Source organism: Anarrhichthys ocellatus, unplaced genomic scaffold (assembly GCF_004355925.1).
Source record: "Anarrhichthys ocellatus isolate YVR2014 unplaced genomic scaffold, GSC_Weel_1.0 scaffold22, whole genome shotgun sequence".
In the NCBI taxonomy this organism is placed as follows: Eukaryota; Metazoa; Chordata; class Actinopteri; order Perciformes; family Anarhichadidae; genus Anarrhichthys; species Anarrhichthys ocellatus.
In genome coordinates this window covers 1,841,471-1,867,068 of record NW_022280052.1, presented here as the reverse complement: position 1 = coordinate 1,867,068, position 25,598 = coordinate 1,841,471, and the positions used below count along the sequence as shown (strand labels likewise).

At 39.8% G+C, this 25,598-nt stretch overlaps 1 protein-coding gene across 1 annotated transcript; it reads left to right on the top strand.

The window, feature by feature from the left end:
* Positions 1 to 2,610: 2,610 nt before the first annotated feature.
* jak1 (Janus kinase 1) lies at positions 2,611 to 21,947 on the top strand (the record flags this gene model as incomplete). Its single annotated transcript, XM_031859583.1, has 22 exons — positions 2,611 to 2,781; positions 3,423 to 3,586; positions 4,856 to 5,124; positions 5,880 to 5,995; positions 6,887 to 7,069; positions 7,468 to 7,625; positions 8,713 to 8,827; positions 9,482 to 9,680; positions 12,037 to 12,146; positions 12,457 to 12,609; positions 12,790 to 12,877; positions 12,968 to 13,095; positions 13,277 to 13,415; positions 15,226 to 15,377; positions 15,578 to 15,728; positions 16,532 to 16,620; positions 17,045 to 17,237; positions 17,395 to 17,519; positions 17,816 to 17,988; positions 18,227 to 18,344; positions 18,910 to 19,020; positions 20,025 to 21,947. Coding segments are annotated over 22 exons (3,225 nt in total), but the record flags the coding sequence as incomplete, so codon positions are not given.
* Between the last annotated feature and the right edge of the window lie 3,651 nt (positions 21,948 to 25,598).

Here is a 25,598-nt window from a genome sequence, read left to right as displayed (position 1 = left end):
GAACAGACTGGATGATGGCTGAGTAGAACAGGATCAGCAGCTCCTGAGGCAGGTTGAACTTCCTGAGCTGGCGCAGGAAGTACAACCTCTGCTGTGCCTTTTTCCGGATGGTGTTGATGTTGGAGGCCCACTTCAGGTCCTGGGAGATTGTGGATCCCAGAAACTTGAAGGTCTCCACAGCAGACACAGTGTTGTTGTGTATGGTGAGGGGGGGCAGTGTTGGGGGGCTCCTCCTGAAGTCCACTGTCATCTCCACAGTTTTGAGCTTGTTTAGCTCCAGGTTGTTCTGACTATACCAGAGGACCAGCTGTTCAACCTCCCGCCTGTACGCAGACTCATCACCGACCCTGATGAGGCCGATGACTGTTGTGTCGTCTGTGAAATTCAGGAGCTTGACCGTTGGGTCCTCTGAGGTGCAGTCGTTGGTGTAGAGGGAGAAAAGCAGTGGGGAGAGCACACAACCCTGGGGGGCGCCAGTGCTGATAGTCCGGGTGCTAGATGTGATTTTTCCCAGCCTCACCTGCTGCGTCCTGTCAGTCAGGAAGTTAGTGATCCACTGGCAGGTGGAGGCTGGCACAGTGAGCTGGGAGAGTTTGGGTTGGAGTATTGCTAGGATGATGGTGTTGAACGCTGAACTGAAGTCCACAAACAGAACCCTTGCATATGACCCTGGGGAGTCGAGGTGTTGCAGCATCTAGTGCAGTCTCATACTGACTGCATCATCCACCGACCTGTTTGCACAGTAGGCAAACTGCAGGGGGTCCAGCAGGGGCCCTGTGATGTCCTTCAGATGGGTCAACACCAGTTTCTCAAAGGATTTCATGACCACAGACTACGGGCCTGTAGTCATTCAATCCTGTGATGGAGGATTTCTTGGGGACCGGGATGAAAAGGGAAAAAAAAGAATATTTTCTCTATTTGTAAGATGTCAGTGACTAACTACTCCTCAAGCACAAACCCCCACATCCATCACCAATCCACAGGTCCTGTGTGTTCAAGTGGTTTTCTTATAGAGCAAGAAAGCATACCATCAAAAAAGGATTGTCGGGATAGTTGTGGATGTGAAATGAGTGAAACAAAGTCATAACTGCACCTTGTAACCTTGTTAAGAAAATGTGCTGTATAGATAAAGATTATTTTTACTTAACTGTCCGTTTTAAAGGTTGTATCTTACAAGATGTGACGGTTGTAATCTTGCCAGTGCAGCGTTCAGAGGAATCGGGAGTTAATTTCCCTTAACTATGTACAATTTTATAACACCATAACATCCTGGGCATTATCTGAAAACACTGATGAATGTTGTGGATGTTTGTTGTGTATCAGCTGTACTTAAACTCTGGGCGTATAAGATCGTTACATGACAAATGGCATTGGGTTGAGAAACATCCTTTCTCATTGAGATGAGAAACATCCTTCAAGTACCAACAGGTTCGTTAGATCTTGATTATCACTTTGGCTTATTAAGAGGAAGAGAAGAGAAAAACCCTCAAACAATGTTTAGTAAAGTATGCATCTCTTCAGAGTGGGCTGTTTTAAACAATTGGCCATAGATTAATGTACTCTCAGAAAAGGCATGGAATGCAATTAGCAAGGGAATAGAAGGCCGTGAGACTGACTTCTTACAACCTTCACAAGCCAAGGATAGAGTCAAACTCAATACTTGGCCCAACGATAGGAGACTAAACTTGCTCATTATACCCTGGTTTTGAGGGAAAGAATATTCTTGTAAGTATTGTTACAAGTCAGGAGGGAAAGATTTTATGAGACAGACGAGCAATGTCCTATTCGTTACTGACTGGATTCATTTCAAGAGGATCAAGTCCCTCTTCAGAGATTCCATTTGACAAGTTATGTAGCATTTCATGCAAAGAGAGGGGGGGGGGGGGACATAACTGTGGTGTCAATGGCACTTCCTCTTTCTCTGTGCTCTGCGTTGACAGTAGCTTGTGGAGAGAAGAGCGAGTGTGCATTTAGCCTTACTGTAGCGTGTGCTGTGTGTGTAGATGCTTCTTGCTGCAGATTGCTTTGCCTTCTGTAGTGCAGTCTGTCAAACAACACAGGGTATGTGGTCAAGTCTGGATATACACAAACGCATAAACAAATGTTCAACACACACACACTGGGAAGTGCCACCAGTATGGACAGGTCTGTGAGGCTGTTCTTAGGCACAGCAATCATAAGCATGCTAATATGCATACAATGGCAATGCAACATGCTAATGTTTACCTTGTTGGATATCTTATTTTAGTGTGCTAGCATGCTAATATTGCGGACATTTCTACACTTTAAACACTGCATAAAACGCAGGAGGCAATAGACCACATCATGTGGTATTGTTGCTCTGTGCACACAGACAAAGCTCATGTATTAAGCTCATCTCTTCATTTTGAAATTCCGCTGCTGGCAGGTATTTCTTTCACCAAAGGCCAAAATTCCATCAATGCAAACTCAAGGTTTACTTTGTTACAGACAGAACATCCTTCTTCTTTTCAGGCAATAATTTCAAAACTGTTTAGTATTGGGGTCCATGTATCTTGTTCCACTGTGTACACCGAGTGCCTTTCCACGCCATGCATACCTTCTTGCATGCACATGTATTGACTTGTTTTCTTTCTCTCCCCTATCAGGTTTTATTTCAGAAACTGGCATGGTACCACTGAAGGAGAGTCTCCAGTTTGGAGACACTGCATCAGTAAACTGAGAGGAGGGGTTAGCCCACAGAAAACACCAGAAGGAACTCCCCTTCTGGATGCTGCCTCTCTTAACTACCTGTTTTCCCAGGTGAAAAAAAATATGTATTTATATGGTCATTTGAGCGTTTTAGGCATTGCTCTCTAATAGTTTCCCATGTGAAATATAGATATTTGGCCACTTAATTTAAAAAGATTAGACTCTACCAAAAACATTTTTAAAGTTTTGCATTTGTTATTTCTTCCTTTGAAAATGCATTCTGATAAAAGGCACAAATGTCGACACAGTTCACAGTTGAGTTTCAAAACATCAACAACTAGGAGGAAATGCAACAATACCAGGAAGTGCAGCTTTACGGTTAACAACAGATGGCACACCCCTTCAGTTTAATGTAGAGCCACTGTAAACACAATTCTTTTGATCAATTGAAATATAAAAGGAAAGGAAGAAGCTGTTACTCAGAAAGAGTTAATGTTTCCAAACTTGAAATACAACTTCATTGAATTGTCAGTTGTCTCAAAAGAAAAGACATCCCTCTGAATTTCCTGTAAACTAATCAGTCTCCCTCTTCATTTCGTCATCTTGACAAGATTTTAGTGCCACTTAAAGAGCCAAATCACACAGTCATTTTCCAATGGAGTTCTTTTTATGTGTATATGCATTTGGTGTGTCTCTATATGTGTGTGTTTTTGTTGTTTTTTAACATATATATTTCTATGTTTGTTGCACAGGGCCAGCATGACTTTCAGACAGGTGTGATTCCACTGCGGGTGTCCCACTCAGAGACAGAGCAACACGAGATAGAAAATGAGTGTTTGGGCATGGCTGTGCTTGCTATCTCTCACTATACCACAAACATAGTCGTGACCCTTCCCACTGCTCCCCATGAAATCAGGTAAAACATTTGATTTCCTAACAAGGTTGGGATGGTGCTACTTCAGCAGACTTTTGATTAAGATGTTAAAATAATATTTAAGAATGATAGTGGCCGCACACTTCCAATGACATCCTGCAAATGTATATGAAATGTACTTGCTTCTTCCAAGTGTCCTTGGAATATCATTTTGCCCCTGATATCACTAGGAGAGGAGCAAAAAATGCCCCCGAACTTTCTAAACGAATTAAAAAAATGGAGCACTTCTTAATCAGACCTGAGACTGCGGTCAACTCAGCAGACACTTAAATTGTAGTGCACCTATATCCTGAAATTCACGGTAAACTCATTCAAACGGCGCAGATCGGGAGCGAGCGAAGGACTTTGAAAGTTAACGGAAAGATTAACGTGAGACAACATCCGGTTTCTTCAGACGAACATCCGGTTTTCAGAATAAGATGCCAACAAAGTATACATATTGCATAATGGAAATCAGATTAAATGAATTATATTCACATTAAGTATAAAACATGCTACCTGCATCTCGTGAGTTAAAAGTAAAATATGCCTAAATTGTGCGTAAAGTGTCTTTATTCTTTGATTTGAGGGTTGCTGGAAATGAATAATACCTGACTCAGTCAATTAAGATATTTTACTAAGCAAAAACTCTGAACTGAATTTGTACCTTCAAATGGCACATTTTTAAAAATTTTAAGGTGCTATAAAAATGTTTTTCTCAATAATTCCATACAATGACTGATGTATATGTAATCAAGGCATCGTTGACTTAATAATTGTTAATAGTTGTTTAAAACATTTAATAACAACAATAAATAACCACAAAGAAATAAGAATGAAATTGAATATGATTGTCTGATTTATGTTTGTTTTTTGTTAAAAAAAATCTAAGAAAACACTTTGAATCTGTAGACTACTGCCTAATAGTCTTATTATTGCCATTTGATGACAATTGCTCATATACTGTAAGCCTAAATAAGTATATTTATTATTTTGAACAAAGGTTAAATGTTATTTCACAGGTTTCAAAAAGTGCCCCCAATTTTTTGAAAATGCCCCTGGATTTCAGTCAGTGGGGGCAAAAGTTGCCCCCAAAAAAATATGTAAATTTCCTACCCTGGTCCCATGTCAGATAAGTGCTCAGGCCACGTGCACAAGTTCTGAGAAGTCAGACTATTTTTTTTTTTCCTTCAGAACACTTGCACAAAGCATAGGACGTAAATACTGAGAGGAATTGTTGATAAATCGATCTTTCTATCTTAATCCCACCAGCTACAAACGTTTCATCCCAGAGTCACTGAACCGCAACATTAAGCAGCGCAACTTCCTGACACGCATCCGCATCAACAACGTCTTTAAGAAATTCCTCAGTGAATTCAACCGCCGCACAATGAAGGACAGCAAAATCACGGCGTACGACCTGAAGATCAAGTACCTGGCCACTCTGGAGGGCCTGACCAGCGGCCTGGGCAGCGAGATGTTTGAGCCCATCTCGCTCAGTGTAACGCAGGACGGAGATCTCTGCAACGGCGGCTACTATGGTAAGAATTCTGGAAGATTACGAGGGGTTATTTCTATGATTTAGTTCTCGGGCAATGTGCCAGATTTGTGGCGTGTAACAGCTCAGTGTGGTTTTTGTTTGAGATGTGGTTTTACTAGAATTACAGGAGATTATAGATGATGAAGAAATATCTTTTTTTTTTCTACCAGTATAATCCTCGTGGTAGTTGATGTAATAACAGTAGAGGAAAACTGTCTTAAGAGAGAGAAGGATTGCTGAATTGATCATTATTATTAAGCATGATGAGAAAAAAATATAGTTGCTAGCTAGCACAAAACTGTTTTTATAGCCCTTTTGCAATAGTTAAATCAGCTGTATTGGATTTCTAAAAAAACTTTTTTGACATCCAAATATACCTAAAACATTGTGGGTGTTTGTGCAGATGGTGAAAACCAAAAGTGAAAGGAACAAGATGTTTACATGTCACATTAACCCACTTATCACAGAGTAGGCCATACCCTGGATGTTTTCAACCGATGTGTGACGACACAGATGCAGCACTGATGGTTTGAGCAGCCTGCTGAGGATCAGAGTAAACATCCAGTAGCCACTCAGACATTTCCCTGGCGTTACTTGTCTCTGCATAATTTTCCTAAAGATTTTCCAAGAACAATATTGAGAAACCAATTAACTAACGTATAAATATTTTTCCAATGATCGATTTGTCTATAGTCCTTTTGTCCTAAAGCTGCTGCATTTTTATATTTTGCTGCTATGTTTGCTTGCTGTTTCTAGGCTACAGTAACCAGAGCCAAGAGCAGACCCAGAGTCAGAACATGAAGACCAGTCATGACATGCATGTCCTGGTTACTGGCACCGCTGGCATTTCCTGGAGGAAGAAGCCTGCTACAGTGAGTAAAACTGTGTGTGTTAAAGAAAAGATGACCCCTAGTTTCACTAGTTTCAGATAAACTGGCAGTTACAAACAACTGTCAAACATCCTATAAGGAAACTATCATTTTACTATTCTTCGTCTTATTTTATTATCCATTTTTTTCTATGTGCTATTGATATGATGGCAAATTGTATAACTATTGCTTCTGGTGAAAAACAATACAATTCTGTTTAAATATAAAATATTGTATATTAAAATATTATTATCTCCTTGTTGAGTAGCTACAAAAGAAAAGTTTCCTCTATGAAAAATTATGATTAAGGTAAAAATGAATGCAGTCAGCACAATACTGATATCAAAGAAAGTTTAGGAGCATTCAAAATAAATTACTCACAACATGTAAAGTATTTTAAACTCAATACAAAGTCATTAATTCAAGTCAGAAATTCCAAGTCCTTATAGTCTTATAATATTAATATTTTACAGAAAAGAAAGTGAACTAGTGCTTGCTTTTTATGGTTTAGTGCTTGTTTGCTAATTGTTTCCAAACAACAAAGGGAGCGAGTGAAGGTTTATGATATTATTTTCTATGCACACAGAACGTAAATGAGTTCAACAAAACAACTCGAGTAATGAGACGGCGTAGTGGACACATTTCCTATTATTGTGATTATGACGGCCACAATAATGAGTAACTTGAGAAGAGCAGTACAATTGTCTTTATTTTGTTACAGTATTTCTTAATTAGTGCTTGAGATGTGGAGTATAAATGTGATAAACAACCTTGCAATGGTCATTGCAGTATTTTCAAATGACAATATTTTTATATTATTTGAAAAATACTGTTTTTTTTTTTCTTTCATAAATTGTGTGTGTGTACATTTTGTTTGTATATCTTTTAAAATAGTCAACTGGGATCAGCAAAGAAAAGGGCAAGTCAAAGAAGAACAAGTTGGATGGAAAACAGAAAAATGACAAAAACATCGAAGCGAATGAAGGCTGGGTGGTGTTCTGTGACTACCATGAGATCACACACGCTGTCATCAAAGAGGCAACGGTCACCATCTATAGACAGGACAACAAGAGAATGGTGAGGCCAACGAGCACTGTGTCCATCGAGTTACCCGTCAGTGTGTATAACTTCTTATTTACATCAGAGGTTCATTTGTAAAAAAAGTACATGTGAACAGTAACCAAACCAGAACTAACTTGTAACAATGTATCATGTCTTCCCTTGGTCCTGACCAAATGAACCGAGCTACAGGTGTGAAAGCACCCTTTGTGCAACATTTGTTGAAGCAGAGCCTGCCTCTCGCTACATGCTATTAGCCTTGACTAATGGTGATATAATGCATCATCATTAAGATGGATTCTTTCATTTATAATACATCACCGCTCTTTTAGCTAGCCCTCTGGAGTATTGTGGCTTTATAATAGCTCCTGTTGTGATCGTCACCTCTTCTCTCTCCTCGTCTCTTCTCTTTTCAGGAGTTGCATATGACGACTAGGGCTGAGGCTCTGTCCTTCGCAGCTCTCGTGGATGGCTACTTCAGGCTGACGGTGGATGCCCACCACTTCCTGTGCAAGGAGGTGGCCCCTGCTTCAGTGGTGCACAGCATCAACAACGGCTGCCACGGACCCATCTGGTTTGTACTGGCAGTTTTATTGGTGTAAATGTGTATATAGTACGCATGTGCCTGTTTCCTCAAAAATACACAGTTTATACTCGTGCGAGAGACCACAGATGGCGGGAAAGCTCAGAGTAAAAAGGCATTTGTTGCAGTATTATCCGATATGACAGCGGCCATAAAAACTAAATGTAATACTGTCAAGAAGCAAGAACGCAACACGTGTTACCATCAAAAACGGCACAAACCAACCTCCTCAATGCAGAGGAGGAATTGTAATAATCTCCAAACTCATATTCATGTACATACTTTATCGCCTTTATGCAATCCCTGTAAAGAATATTACATGTTTGTATTACACGTTTCATTGTAATACATTCAATGCTTGAATATCCAGTAAGCAATTTTATTTGGCTGGCAAAATATTTACTCAAATGTAGATTTTAAGACTCCTGTTTCTAAAGTATTTAAAAACTAATTGTCCATCTTTGTAAAATCCTGAGGCATGTTAGTAGTGCTTTTATCATTAAACTATTCGTGACAGTCATGTCTGAAAAGCCCAGAGCGTGAAGTGGGCGTTTTGTTACAAAAATTCAGAGGTGCACGCCAAGCCCTGTCAGAGCATGGGGAGCCCTTGCTCGGTGTGCAAGCAGTAATAAAGTGATTTTCTGGCGCTCGCACTTCCCGCCGACTTCACTACGGCAAGCATAAACCACGCTTTAATGGACACGGGCAATATTATTACACATATTTATCATAAACTATCGGTTACTGACCTTAATTTGCATCTGCCCATAACTTATAGCCTCCTACCTGCACAGGGATCACACACTGCATTTTAAAGTCGGAGTACATTAAGAGTAGTGATTGAGGAGTCAGCAGGCAGTCAATGGCAGTATAACACAGGCAATGAAAGTTTTTTTTGAGAAAGTGTGAACCCCGAGAGGTCCTTGAGAATGCAGCCATAACCCGCTAATTATGCAGTTTGCTGCAGCAAGATTAGCCGTGGACAGATGGAGAGGTGCACACTCACTCACTGACGCACGCACACAGGAAAGTGATGGCATTATTACTGCCCCCATTCATTGCGCTTTCTCCTCCCTAGCACGGAGTATGCCATCCACAAGCTGCGTCAGGAAGGCAATGAGGAGGGCACCTACATCCTGCGCTGGAGCTGCACTGAATACGAGTACATCATCATCACTGTCGTCTGCAATGAGGTAGTGTAGACTTATTCATTAGGTTTTAGGAAACTGCAATCTGTCCATGTCTTCATAGTCTACGGTAATGTCTAGCATGCCAGTGATGTACTTGAAAGGTCAGTTATTCAGCCAATCAGAGGGCATGACACACGCATACACACACTCTGAAACACCAAACCAAATAAAGTCTGCTTGTTTTGTATTGGATTACAGGATGCTTGGATTATGACAGGTTGCTAACAGTGCACTTCACTTTTATGAGTCAGTATGGGAGGAAACGTACACACAAACACACATTCAGAAAGCTGACCCACTCGGTAATCTTAGCCACTGTTCATGTTACAATTTACATTAGGACTGAATAACATGTTTGTGGTGTTTGCATGTGTCTGCGTAGCTTCAACAGAACTATAGAAACCTTTTCAGATAAAGAAATAGAAGCAAACTGTATAGATATGATTTCTAAAAATATAATCTAATCTAAAATTGTCTTCTTTACTTCTCTTGCTCATTTGACCTCTCCTCCAGTACCATGTTTGTCATTTTGTCATGTTCCAGTTAAAATACTCTCTCTCTCTCTCTCTCTCTCTCTCTCTCTCTCTCTCTCTCTCTCTCTCTCTCTCTATATCTATATCTATATCTATATCTATATCTATATCTATATCTATCCAGAACGACCTGAGTGAGTCTCGTCCTGTGCGTCAGTATAAGAACTTCCAGATTGAGGTGGCCTCCAATGGGTTCCGCCTGTACGGCACTGAGACGTTTCGGGCCACTCTCGTTGAACTGCTGGAGCACCTGGAAGGCCAAAGCCTTCGCACCGACAACCTCCAGTTCCAGTTGATGCGCTGCTGCCCTCCACAGCCCAGAGGTAAACTTAATCCCGCTACAGTACTACAAATTCACTGTGGAAGAAAAGGCTCAGCACAGACCTTCATTATATAAAAATACCTAAATACAAATAAAAGGTCTGTAAAAACCAACACTATACCAACAACATAAAAACAAAATTGTAAAAAAGCCGAGTTGTGTTTCAAATATAAATCTATCAAACAATTTACAATGCACATATTACAGGATACTACAGAGCAACAGCAATAATGGAGTTTATAGAAAATAAGACTAAGAGAAATCAGTATGTCTGAAGTGTTAACGACTAACATGGAGAGTGAAAGACCATTGTTTAATCAAAGGAGAAAACGGTTCATATGACTTCAAGTTGTCAGTAAAAAGCTATTTTAAGTGTTTGTGGTAAATAGTGTGATAGATGTGATAAAGTATTGGTGAGATGTGTGCACATGAGGGAATGAAAAATAAGCCAGAATGAATGAGAACCTATGATGATAATAACAGCAAGAATTTCATATATTCCAATGTTACATCAGACACGCAGTAAAAAAAAATGTAGATATGCGAGGACGAGTGCACTTTCGAGTAATTTGACTAATTAATAGCAAGTCGCTTCATTCATGAATACTTAATATGTCCATATAAAAGCTATCAGGACAGTGTGGCAGCATGTTTCCTGTCCTTCCTGCAGCACGTGCACCCTTGATTTATTATATATGAGGAATCTGTCTATTATGATGGTTGTGAGAAGGAAATATTCCTCAAATAATTTCCCCTCATCTTGGCAAAGGTTAATTGATACTTTGACTCTAAGGTCCTCATTGCAAGACGCAACAACAAATGCATTTAAAAAAAGAAAACGCATTTCTTTCCAGTCTGCAGTGTCCACAGATTTCTGCTACAGCAGACTGAAATCCTGCAGCTAGCAATCTCAGCATCCTAAGTTCACACACTGTGCAGTATCTCTATGCACTGTTTTGTGTAACGCTACATCACAGCCGGGTGTGGTAACACGTACAACAGACCACACCTGTGATGTTGGGCAAGGTCAGAAGTTTGACAGACATGAACCTCTCAACCCACAGTAGTTCGTGGAGCAAAGCTTTCCCTCCATACAAGATTTAGAGTGGAATTTCCCTTTACAGAGTGTGTGTGTGTGTGTGTGTGTGTGGTTGTGTTCTTTGCTAACAGAGGGTAACTGACTGAAGCTGGCATAAACAATGTGTGTGTCTGTGTGAAATAGTGTCAGGGAGGAAGAAAGTTGTAAATGTGGGTTTCCGGAGCTAAACTAGCACTCTTGTATTTACTTCACTCAGGAAAAGGTGGAGCCATGTGTGCATGTGTGCATGGATGTGTTGAGCTGTTTATGTTCGTTGAGGCTGTGTGGTTTGTATTATTATCATAAAGCTTGACTATGAGACTGAAGTGCTGTGTTGTTTTCACTGCTGAGATATTTATGATGAGTTATACAACCTTCTTGTTACGATAGTAAAACACTGGTATCCCAACATACTGAGAATACGATACTAACCATTTATTTTTACTTATTGTTTTTGGTCTATGCATTATTTTTAACTGTTATGAAAACAATATAAGTATTTATTGGCAGATGGGGGAGAAAAGGACCACATGGTTTGAGAAATTGTGCGCAGCTGAAGTGTTAGACTCTATGATAAGTTCAAAGGGTTAAGGAGTGGGTGCAGTGTAATACGTGGGTGCATGTTGTATTTGGGTTTGGCATAAAAACTCAGATTGCATTTTACAGATGGTGAATGTAGGGTGATGCTGATTGAGTGAAGATTATCTCTCTCTCTCTCTCTCTCTCTCTCTCTCTCTCTCTCTCTCTCTCTCTCTCCCTCCCTCCCTCCCTCCCATAAACCACAGTGTGCTGGTTTTGTCACAACATTAGACACCCACAGACACATGCATGCAGACGCGCAAGCACGTATAGTATGGTAACCAGCACAAAGAACTTTATCCTCCCACACAAAGCTCTGTACATACAAGAATAACCTGAATCAGTTTGGCAACCCAACCTGGATAGCTGTCCACATCATTGCCAAATAGACGTAGTTATTTATCTCTTTCTGGTTGTTGAGTGAATGCAGTGCAGACTATTCAAATCAATCCAAACTCTTCGACAGTGTTACAATAACATGGCCTTGACAGCAACAGAAGCAGACATGACATTCCTGTTGAGGGATTATCAAACACAAACAATTGTCAAGTCTCTGCAGCTTGATTTGAACAAAGAAGAATCTAAAACACTATCAGTCTTTTGAAAATGTCTTTATGAAATACATGCTTTGTAGAATGCAAAACGTCATGCAAAAACCCTGGTATGGCCCTTTAAATGTGTGTGTGTGTTTGTGTTGCAGAGGTTTCTAACCTGCTGGTGGTCACTAAAGATAGAGCACCGGCCCCTCAGACACCCATGCAGGAGAGTCAGCTCAGCTTCCATCGCATTCTCAAGGAAGAGATTGAACAGGTAAAGCCTCTCATCTTCATGTCTGGCCCCAATGATATGATGGTAATGTACAGTGTGCCGCATGTTACATTATGTAAATAAGGGTGACAAATTATTAGAAAATCCTTTTATGTGACCCTCGGTAAAAGAAATCCGTTAAAAAAGAGAAAAACGCCTTTAATATAATACAATAAAGTACAGCCTCGAAACATACCACAGTTTAGTCACACACACAAACAGCTGAATGTATTTAACAGAAGTTTCGGAAGCTCTGTTCTTGTAGTAGTTTAATATACTGTATGTAACTATTTTTCCCTGTTTCGTTAACCAGGAGGAGCACCTTGGACTGGGCACAAGAACCAACATCTTCTCAGGCACACTGAGGGTGAAGAATGAGGAGGAGGAGGATGCAGGTTACTCATCCTTCCAGGAGGTCAAAGTGGTCCTGAAGGTGCTGGGCTCTGGACACAGGGACATCTCCCTGGTGAGACACAATCCCATATCATGCACATCCTGTTCTTATGAGGACTACACCCATTCTGTAACATCAAACCATACTGAAACGTATTACTTATTAGCAGCAAGCTGCTTCTAAATCTTCCCAGACCGGAAACATTTCTGTAATGTGCTTTGCAATTGAGTCATCTTTGTCTTTTGTTGACAGGCCTTCTTCGAAACAGCCAGCATGATGCGACAAGTGTCTCATAAACACATAGTGCTGCTGTATGGAGTGTGTGTTCGTCACCAGGAGAGTAAGTGCATTTTAAGAACTGTGTGCATGTTCATGAGAGTGTTGGGTTGTTTCATACACCTTTTTGTCTCTTTGTGTCTGTGTGGAACAGATATCATGGTGGAAGAGTTTGTCCAGCCCGGACCACTGGACTTATTTATGAGGAGACAGCAGAGCCCACTTGGCACACTGTGGAAGTTCCAGGTGGCCAAGCAGCTGGCCTCAGCTCTCAGCTACTTGGTGAGACAGGAAAAACACACATACTCACAAACTGTAGGAATGTAAGCATGCGAGTGTTGTATGCATCCTCGGGATTACCTGCACCATATTAGATCCAATTTTCTCAACAAAATATTTAGATTTGCCCACTTGTTTTTGGACTAATAGATTTGTGTGCGTGTGTGTGTGTGTGTGTGTGTAGGAGGACAAAAAGCTGGTCCATGGCTTTGTGTGTGCCAAAAACATCCTGCTTGCCAGAGATGGGCTGGACACAGATAAAGGAGGGCCCTTCATCAAGCTCAGCGACCCAGGAATACCAATCACAGTACTCACCAGAGAGGGTGAGTACAAAGTAAACTCATAAACTCTCTTTCTCGCTCACGCCCTCTCTCTCCTCTGGGTTACTAAATGTGAAACCTAAATGGTTACAAAATAGCTACCATGGAAAATTTCACAATAACTTCCTCTTTGTCTCCCAGTCAGCTGTAAATGACACTGAAACCAAAATGAGAACACATAAAATGCCACAACTGCATGTAAACGTTATGCAAACAGGAACACTGTGAAGCTTGTTGGCCAAGCTGAGAGTCTAATGACGACGATGATGATGATAATGATAATGATGGTAGCTTCTTCTTTTTCACACTGCCCTGTTGGATTTCAGGTTATCAGCAATAGGACTCACATTTGTCACATAATCAATACACATTCCCTCTCGGACTGTAATTTGTTTTGTAAAAGCTATATCTGGGTTGAGGGGAAAATGGCACAATAATAAGGACATTTCTCAGATTGCACAGTTCCCCTCAAATGGCCGCCTCATGTTTCTGTTCATCTATAAGAGCTGGAAGTTATGGGATATGAAACACAGTGTGGCTGCACGGATGGATCTGCAAACCACTGGACACACTGGAAATGTTTCTCTGGAAATGTCCATCGCAGCACGCCCCTGGGAATGCTCCTCCCTCCCTTATTGTTCCCAGAAATCTTAACATTTCATCACTTTGCAGAACAACAGTTCTTCCAGTTACACATTGATGTCCTTGTGTATAGATTTGATTGAACACATAGTGGGTAAAGTGCTGAGAAACCCACTGGGAGTGCTCTTCCCTTCTTCCCAGCAAGCTCTGATTGCTCTCATATCCATTCATTACTGTCTTTCTTTTTTCTCTCAGTTATCCATCCCTGCTGCCATTTTTTTCTCCATCTTCCCCCTTCACTCCATTCAGCCCCTCCACTGCTTCTTCTCTTCTTTACTCCTCCTCCTCCTCCTCCTCCTCTTTCCCTCCAGTCAGTCCTGTGTTCCAGTCTGAGATGCATGCACTCACTAACACACACTCCTGAGTTGATGTTATGGATTTGTGCAGCCGAAAAGCCAGTCGCGGAGGTCAGCCAATCAGTTAGCCTGTCTTCCAGTCAGACTATATTTCAGCCACCCGAAGCCAAGGCTTTTTAGATTCAGTGGATGAAGCCAGATAGCCGCCCCGTCAGCCTGTCAGAGCTGGACTGGATTTCATAGTTCCTGGTATTGTAGCATGGTGAGCGTATGTTGACTCAGATCCATGAGATCATGCTCTAACAATTACTTCCAAACAGTGTTTTTAGTTTTAAGCATAAATATTTAGTTAGCGTTTGGTCAAAGTGATCATATATAGGGTCAATAACATACATTACTCATTATCCTGAGACCAATGATGTGGATGAAGCAGAGATATGGAAAAACTACACAAAAACCCTTTGACGAAAAAGAGCAACATAGGAAGTATTCTTTTTCGAGGGGAGACGGACCCTTTATAGATGATGCTGTATATAAAGTGAAATAACAAAATTAGGAGAAATATGTTACATCTTGATGACAGGGTGAACATGGTTAAAATGTACTTAGTCAGTTATTATGATCTTTCGGTCTGTTGAAGGCGTTTTTGTGTAAGAGGGTCAATGAGTAAATGTTTTCTTCACTTCTTAAAAAGATTAAGTCAATAAATCACACATGGTTGTATCTGAGGAAGCGTTCTCATTCTCACATCTTAAAGGACAAATACTACGCATCTCTAACAACCATCTTCTGTTTTTTTACGGAGACGCCAACAAATTTGTACCCACCGGTAATTGATCCACTGTTGCTAACCTGGGCTTTTTTTGTCTCTGCAGAGTGTGTGCATCGTATCCCGTGGATCGCTCCGGAGTGTGTGAAGAGCGTGTCCTCCCTAAGCGTCGCAGCTGACAAGTGGGGCTTTGGTACCACCCTGTGGGAGATCTGCTACAATGGAGAGGTCCCCCTTAAAGACAAGAAACTCACAGAGGTACAGGGCACACACCAAAATGTAGTATGACGATGTATACAATCATACATACATCTAAAGAAATCTTTTATTTCAAATCTGATTGCAATCCCACATTTTTTAATATTTCCTACTTTCTTTCACCTCCTCTGTCACACATCGATCATCACATTGCGTGTTTTTTATGCACCTCCTCATTCATATGTCTTTGTGCTGAGCAGAGGGAGAGGTTTTATGAGACTGAGTGCCAACTGGCCACCCCAGACTGCAGAGAGCTGGCTGAACTGATGACCCACTGCATGACCTACGACCCCAAGAAGAGGCCTTTCTTCAGGGCTATCGTCAGAGACATAGACATGCTGGAGGAAAAGAGTATGTATGAGGGTTTTGTGTGCTCTGCACACTATACAATGTTTGTTATTTTCATAAAGAGGGGTGGGTGCAAATATTATCTTTATTTTGTTTCTGCATGTAAGCAGTTTTCTTGTGTTTCCAAATTGTGTTGGACCTGAATAGAATTCAAAGCTGTTATCTACAGTTTGAATATGATATGTTTCTGAATGTTTTGAATGTTTTGCATGTTTTTTATCTCGTCTAGCAGCAACCCAGTAAGCTGTTTAAAGAGAGAGACAGAGAGAGTTGTTTACTCAACTCAGATGTTCATGAGGAAGTTCACTGGGTGCATTATCACTGATCGGCCCCCTCAGCTGGGCCCCATGGCAACATAGTAGACTCTGTTCTTCCACCTGCTGCCCAGAATTGGATACTGCAGTCAGTCTTACCAAAGCTTAGAGCTAATTACCTTATTGACCTTATATCAAAGTCCCAAGACAGCAACACAATCACTCAACTAGGATATCAATCTACAATAAATGTCTCCTAAAAACGTTTAAAAATACATTGAAAAAACAGTTTTTATTAAATAAACTATATATAGTTATTATTGATGGTAATTCAGTACCAGTCTAGGTTGAGTCATTATTTCCTACTAAGAGTAGCCGTTTCTGTTTAAACCAGGCACGCAAACGGTTACATAACCACAGACAATTCTGGTGAAAACGTTGGCACTGTCAACCACAATAGACTTCCTATGATGCAAGTGTGCTTATGTTGAATAAAAGACGAGTTTTATACCAGGCGTGTTTAATGTAAATGTTTATTTTTCCATCTTCCAGACCCCTCTATCAAACCCCAGCCGACACCAGAGGTGGACCCGACTATGTTTGAAAAGAGATTCCTGAAGAAGATCAGAGACCTGGGAGAGGTGACCTGCTCCTGATTTATTTACGTTGGTCTATCTGTATAGCTGATTTTACTATCCATAAGAATGATCAAACTGACAATTTTCTAAACTTGGCCATTTAGTTTACATGCATTACATGCAGGTGAATATTTAGCATTAAATCTATAATTACTTGGTAGTAGTTTGGTATTTATGGGCTTTTTTTTACAGTCCACATCATCTTACTGCTATTAAAAACCATCTGGAGTATAATCATTCTTGTGATCCTTCATAACCTAAAACGTGTAATACTATCTATCTGTCCATGCTATATGCAAGAGCAGATGCAGAACCCGAGGACTATGTGCAATGATGAGAAACAACTGGTCCCACACACAGGAAGTAGGCTGGTGCTTGTCTATAAACATCCGAGTAACTTCCATTTCTTCCCACGTTCCTCATGCAGGGCCACTTTGGAAAGGTGGAGCTGTGTCGCTATGATCCTCGGGGAGATAAAACGGGTGAACTGGTGGCGGTGAAATCCCTAAAGCCTGAGAACCGGGAGGAGCAGAGCAACAACCTCTCGCGTGAGATCGACATCCTGAAGGCACTCTACCATGAAAACATTGTCAAATACAAGGGCATCTGCCAAGAGGAAGGTAAGATGGAAAGAGTGCATCCACAAAAATGAACACGAACATTATTCATTTGTATATTCAGTTTCAGACAAATAGAACTTCATTTGTTGCATTTGTTGTCTCTTCTATTCTATTTGTATCTGCCTCTGATTGCATTTATTTCGAATACTGTTTGTAGGTGGTCAGGCCATTAAGCTGATCATGGAGTACCTTCCACTGGGCAGTTTGAAGGAGTATCTACCCAGAAACAAAGCAAAGACCAGCCTCAGCACCTTGCTCAGCTACTCTATCCAGATATGCAAGGTACCACAGCTTCTTACCTCGGACCAGCCGGTACCATCAGTGACCGTTATGTAGTTAATGAAGATGGTTAACCCAGCACACCAACTGTTTGAAATGTTTCAACCCTTCCTGTTTAGATAATGGTTACAAAGTGCCTTTCAAAACTGTGATTTGATAGGGTATGAACAGATACAATTGACAAAGACTTCAAATGGTTACTGTTAAATATATATATTGCATATATGCCAAAAACACCTCAGAAAAGAGGTTACATTGGCAGTGTATCAAGTGTTTCAATTTCTTTTCTGTTTTTTCAGGGAATGGACTATCTGGGATCCCGAAGTTACATTCACCGAGACCTGGCTGCCCGAAATGTCCTGGTGGAAAACGAGAGGACGGTGAAGATCGGAGATTTCGGCCTCACCAAAAGTATCAAGGAAAACGAGGGATACTACACGGTCAAAGACGAAAACGACAGCCCTGTTTTCTGGTGAGCTAGTCATTTTTATGACAGACTATGCTGTGACGTTTTCATGAGCCGTGTATGGTTCCCTTTGTAGAATTACATTTGTAAGGGAGCCTTTTTCTTTAAAGGTGTGAAATACGTATTAATGCGTTATATTTAAGTAACAATATACCGTTACTGCCGATTGTCCAACAGGGTAATAAGCATGTTCACCAACAAGTATTCATGCTCTTACACTCAGTTGTATTTATTTTTTTTGAAGGTATGCGCCAGAGTGTCTGACTCACTGCAAGTTCTACCTTGCCTCAGATGTTTGGTCCTTTGGGGTGACGATGTATGAGCTCATCACCTACTGCGAGTCCTCCAAGAGCCCGATGCCGGTCAGTATGCAGCGCCCTCATTCTTATGTTCACTCTTACACACGCTTTTAATGAACGCTTCTAATGCTTGCTGGGTACTTTTGGAAGTTTGGATGATTAAACGCATAACACACATATTGTACTGGTGTTGCAGAGATAAAGAAATGTATTTATCATAGCATTAGAGAGAGACACACACACACACAGAGAGATTTGTATGAAGCAGATGGTGTCAGTCTTTGGAGGAAATGGCAGATGACAGACTCCACTATGGGCTGCCTGTGGCTACGCTAAGAGCTTCGTTTATCATGAAAACCTTTTGCCACAGTTATACTGATTGACCAATTAGTAATAAAGCCAAGTCAGTGTTAAAAAGGATACGAGTTAAAAGGGCCTGATATGAAAGAAGCTAAGCAGTAAAAGCTACTCGATTTGGACCACAGGGACCGAGTGACTTTGTATCAGTCTTTAGCCCTTTTTTTCTGGCTTTTATTGTCATGTTTCGCACCTGAATAATAGAGCCAGTATTGAACATTATTAAATGTCGTTTCTTTTTTTCAACCCTTCCTTGTCTTCACCCGCACAGCTCTTCATCAGTATGATTGGTAAAACTCAGGGTCAGATGACGATCATCAGATTGGTGAAGGCGTTGACAGAAGGAAGAAGGTTGCCACGTCCCGAGGGCTGTCCTGAGCCTGTAAGTCTTCTCATCAACAACACAACACAATAACAACATGGACACTGCTTTCTTTTAGATGTTTTCTGAAGTAATTATTTCAAGTTTTGTCCGTCAGTCTGGAGCAACAGATTGAAGAACGAGTAACCGCTTCTATAAAACAAAAAGCATGTTCTCATTTACCTCTAGTGATATTTAGACATACACATAGTTTTGGTTTGAGGTGTATTTTATTTAGAAAACTCAACAGGAGCATCTCTTACTAGAAACTCGGGCAGCAGTGAACCTGGTGGTAATGGGTTGGTTTACCTGACCGATCCTTTCGGTGAAGTAGGTGATTGATTGCTATAACTGACAGTTAACAAAGTTCAGAAAACTTCGATACGGCATCTTTATAAATATTCATCCTCCTGCACAATTGCTTTTTTATTTGGGTTTGCTTGATAAGCAGGCATCAGCACCATCAGGTGTTTCAGTAAGAACAGCTGAAGATACTGTGTGACACAATCATTTCTATAAGACCCTGAATGACACAAGATTTACAATTTCATGTTTCAAGTCGATCTTAAAATACTGATGATCTTCGGAGTGTACGTGAAATATTACTGGCAATCCTACAGTGGTTTTGCAGTCTTAAGAGTACATGAAGACTTAAAGTATACTTTATAGTATATTGACCATATTAAGTGTATAAGGTATACCTGCCACATTACAGTTTTTTCTGATAAAATCAGTGTTTTTGACATCGGTTACATACATTTTTGGCCACAATAATCTTCATATAGATGTAATAACGGGGAGCTTAACGCAGCACATTGAAATTTGGGGTCAAAAGTGTACACTCCTACTTTAAAAATGTTTAACATTATTACATGCAAAACACCTCGTATATTACCTTTGATCACAGACAAAGAAATTGAAAGCTGCTGCAGTATTAACACTGCAGGCAACACATGTTACAAATGCAGTGTATTCCTTTGACATACTTCTTCCACCTGTTGTCTAACGCGATTCATGGTCAACAGGTGTACGAGCTGATGCGCAGGTGCTGGGAGAACACGCCCGAGCTGAGAATCACATTCAAATGCCTGGTGGAGGAGCTGACAAAAATGCAGCAACTGTTCCAAACACAAAACAACCTTTAAACTTCTCTCGCACTGTTCGGGCCTCTGGGAAGGACTTTTGCTTGCGGACTCGGCACCAGATGTGAACCGCAAAAACCGACTCCAGATCAGTATCTGCTTGTGGAGCGTCATTGTAACTGAGGGACACAAAGCATCGCTCCTTCATACTCGCATATATACACACACCTTCCACAGCCATGAAAAGACGTTTAATCCTGTCATTTTAATCTGCCATCATTTTTTGATGTTTTTTATGTTTACCAAACTTGTATGAAACAAGTAAATCTTGTGACCTTAGCCCATGCTTAATGTGACTGTATAACCTACAATGGACTTCCAAGTGTATCTAAGAGATTTAACTCCCTGCATTGCCAGAAATGTCAGCCTCGCGTGGACTGGCCACCCTTATAATTTGCGCCAAAGGCCTTTATGATCATGTGAGGTTGATAATCGCTCGACAGATGGAGAGCAGAGAAAGGACTGTTTAAAGCCTGCTTACACACGGTTGTATGCCGGTCCTCTTTGTGACGGACACGGAGTGGATTACTGATGAATCATGTTGATAATTTCTTGGATGGATGGATACATCTGCATTAATACAGATGCTGAAGATGTCGGCTGCTTGTCTCATGGACTCCACTTTGGGAGAAACTGACCTGATTTGTATTTCTTTTAGCCGTGGAGTGGTCCGTGATAGATTTTCTGTTCATGATGTGCAGATGCTGTCACTAAGAACCAGCTTTTAATCACAGCCAGCAACCAGTGAGCCATGTCCCTTTTCACTGTGTTTCTGTCATTAGGTCTCGGTAAAATGCTAAACATTGGTTCTAGCCTCCCAATTATGAGATATTTCTGCTTTTCTCAGTTTTAGACTGTCGCTCGTACTAAACGAGCAATTTGTAGACCTCACGCTTCAGATTTTTGGAAGCTGTGACGGGCATGTTTCAACATTTTCAGACATTTTATAGACCAATTAACCGAGGAAAATAATCCACAGATGAATTACTTTGAGCAGGGGATCCTCCAAAGCGACCAGACACAAATGAGAATACTTTCTCTGTGAAGATGCTGTTTGAGTTGCATCTTCTGTTAGTTTGGTCTCTCTAATCATAGATAGACATCATGTGGTGTCATCCTTTGCACTGTGTTAAGGTCCTCTGATTGTTTGAGGTGGTTCGGTTTATAATCTCGAATCAAGTTAGGTTCTTTAAATGTAACAATCTTTGATTAAGAACTATATGCATCTGATTAATCGACTAAATCAAATATACAGCACTTAGTAACTTGTTAGTGGAGGGAGAAATGAAGCTGAGTACCTGTGAGATGCACTTGAGGGCAGTATCTCTTTACTTTCCTCTCCTTAATGCTTCATGAAATGTCTATATGCTATATATACACACAAAAAAGAGCCACTTGCCATTGTTGCTGATTGTGAATGGAAGGATTAAGATGGTACACAAGGTTTGAAGTAAGGAAGAAGAATCACTGACTATGCACGTGGCATTTTATCTTCATTTGTTATTTCAGTTACATATTAATTCTTCCAGTGACAGTTGTGATTATGTATGTGCATTTTATTTGTAAAGTTCTTTTTAATCTGCCAATATGCCAGAACATTTATCAAACTGTTTTGTCTGTGCGTATGTGGAGTGGTTTGAGCAGAGGGTTTCTTCTGTTTTGTATCCAATCAGATGGCAAAAGTAGCAAAATCCTATTCAGTCAAAAGCTTTTTCGTGATTTCAAGAAACGACCAGTTGTTCTTCGTGTAGCTGTTTGTCTTTTACTGTGACGGCTTCGGTCCACATTCTATTTAGGGGTGTGAGAGACGATTCCTTCTGCTCAAAATAGACAAGAAATATATATATTTTTCAAAAACAAGATGAAACTATGACTTGTGGAAAGTAAAAGTATTCATAAATACACAATGAAAAAATAAATAAAAATCAATGTATGTTGTGTTCCATCTGTGTCAGTCCAAATTCAGAATATTGACTTCCTACTTTACTATGCCTTTTTTGACTTTTTGATATACTATAACTTTATATGACGTACTATAATGTGCTTAATTACATTTTTATGAAATACTATACTATTACTTTTTTCTTCTACATTGTGACAGACTATACTATGACTATTTTCTGACTATTACAAAATTTACCTTTACTTTTTGGGACATTTTTATGATGTAATTTACTAAGAATCGTTGACATACTGTACCTCATTTGTCATACTATACTATGCCCCTTTATGACATACTATGGTATGACTTTTTGGGACGTACTATGGCTTTTGTCAACATAATATATTAGGACTTTTTTTAGACCTAATATACTATGATTTTTTTTAATGTTTTTCCATATACTATGACTTTTTTTAAAAAGCTTTCTACAACATTTTTCAACATACTATGACTTATTTTTTTCAACATTTCTCAACCATAACTTTTTCAACAGTGTTGAAAAAGTCATAGTATACTGTGTCGGAAAAAGTCATAAAACAGTATGGTATGTCAAAAAAAGTCGTATAGTCACTATACTATGTCTTTATGAATTTTTCGACTTACTATGACTTTTGACATACTATACTATGACTTTTTTTAAACATACTCTATACAACTTTTTTTGACATGCCATACTATGGTTTTTTACTATTTTCTTAGTAATCCTCCAATACCAGAACATTTACGAAAGTATATTTTGTCAGAGTATGTGAAATGGTTTAAGCACAGGCTTTTTTTCTGTCTTAAATCCATCAGTCGACGTGCGCCATAAAATCTCACTCAGTCTTAGATTATTATGATTTCCAGAAATGGTCAGTTGTATTTCACATTAATGGACGGCTTTTACTGTGAATGTTCGCAGAAAGGCAGAAGACAAAGGGACTGTAACGAAGACAAAGTTGCGCTGCAGTCCACATTTTATTTAGGAATGTAAAAGACAATTCCTTCTGCTCAAAACAACAGAAAATAAATATTTATATATTTTTCAAAAATAAGACAAAAGTATGAATTATGGAAAGTAAAAGTATCCATAAATACACAATGAAATAAATACATAAAACCAATGCTAGTTGTGTTTTGTCTGTCAGTCCAAAACGCATTATATAATCAACAACTGATAACGTATAGTTATAGTTCTATATATTACAGCTGTAAGTACGCATGCTAAAATTGTTCTAGAAATACCTTATTCACAGTAAAATAATAGCAATGTCATTGTGTATAAAATTCTTGCAAAATCTACAGTATATTTCAGGTCAGAAAAAAAAAAATCCACATACTTGAAAAGCAAGAAACTGTTTACAAAGGAAGAAGCATGGCAAATCTAGATTTATCTATCGCCATTAATATGTGTCAGAAAATCAGAGATACTTCAGTATTGCAAAGCTTTGTGATTCTCTCTCTCTCTCTCTCACACACACACACAATTACAAAGTCCAGTCTCACCCCTGTGTAATATGCAGAATACATACTGGTACAATGGCAACGCACTGAAGCTTATAGTCGGCTCTGTTTACACAAAAACAGAAAAATGATATAGATGTATAGATTCAGCTATACAAAAAATAATAATCACAACTAAACGACACAAGACTACAAATTCAATTTTCTTGCCTGATGTTAATGAACACTCTCCAAAAATAAAAACAACTGTATTCTCATGTCAAAATATTTCTATTAACAACTAAAGACCAACAAAAATAAGCTGAGGCTGCGTTTACACAGAAACAGACTCACCGTGAACTGGCTGGTTAAGATTACCTGCGTTACAACAGATTTAAGAACATCCTGCCCCCCCTGTGCGTATGCGGGCTTTGTTTGTGCTGTGTTAATATCGGGGAACCAGACGCACAGAAACATAATATAGATACAACCACTTGCTCCATCAGTCCCAACACTCAACATTCCTCCAATAAAGAAAAGGCGTCTACATTACATTCTACACAACAGATATAAAAACATGTTTTCTTCCCCAGTTATTTTATACTATCACACTGAAACTGTTTTCAAAGATAATTTTGCAACGTCAGTTAAATAAAAGATATATCTATAATTTGATATATACAAAGAAGTAGTCCTTTGTTGAAAAACACACAATTGAGACTTAAGACTCTATTCAAAGATTTGATGCCAGCATATTAAAATCATAATTTCAAATAACTTATCCGTTCAGTGTTAAACCAAGGCCTCAACTGCACTTTGATGCGATGTGCCAGATTCATAGGAAATGTATCTAGATTCGCTATCTATATGAACACCATAACATCTCTGCTGGTACATACTAAAAACAAAAACACTCCTAGAGAGAGGAATAACACACTGGTGTACGACATCACATCGCAACCGGTGAAACAGCGAAGACGAGAAACTGAATGAAGACCAGAATGAAGACTAATTCCGCTCACAACATCGACAGTGGACGGCTGGGGGAAGACTGAGGAGGAACTCCACATCCGACACCAGAGATCTTTAATCAAACTGCTGTTTTCTAGGTCAAGTGTGAACATTGAAGCTCAACTATATCGAGCCTTTATCTACATGTCACTCTCTGTGTACAGAACATGGCCAGGCTTCTAGCAAGAAACCAACAGCGGTATTCATTCCTGTCCTTCATTATTTACATCCTGCACCGGCTTCTTTTATTGATCCGCTCCATGTGATGCAAGCAACTGCTCACCACATCAACTTCGATCGCCTGTTGTGTCTCCAAATTCAGATAAAAAAAAAGATACAATGTCTCTTGCCGGTGTAAAGCCCACTTGATCCATTGCTCAATGAAGTATTCCGTTTTGAAATACAGACTCTGTAGGAGGCATCCTCTGATTCAGGACAAAGCTAATGTTCAATCACAGAAGCTAAAGCTGTGTATACTCACACAGCTCTTTGGAAGATGCTATCGCAATACTCTGTTAACTTAAAGGATAGGTTTGTGTATATTCTATATTTTCTTACTGTCAAGAATTCCCATGAAAAGACCAAAATCTATAATGAACTGATCACACTAATAAGCACTGTGCCTGTATCAAAAGCTTAATTTATATTATTCCTCTCTGCTATAGAGCTCCATTGTTGTACAACGATATTAAAGACACGTCACATACTCCTTCATTATGATACTCACTGGAGCACCAAATGTGTTTTAATCCACATCTGAAAATGTTCCCATACAAGTGCACTATTAACTCCGGTTTGTGAAACATTTGTTAAAAATGACAAAGCCCAGCTATATATTTGTGACAGGATTTCAAAGATGCATGTCTTCAGTAGTAAATGGGCTTGGGGCTGAAAACAGGCACAGACAGGTTGTGGAAGTCAGAAAGAGATTTTGAGAACATATTGTTGGGTTTGGCCCTATTTTTTTTTTTATGGGATTTGTCAACACCCACAAAAATACAAAATATCACCAGCCTTATCCTTTAACTGTGTGCAGATTTAATGGGATTATTTTTGCACTAAACCGCCACATATGCATAGCC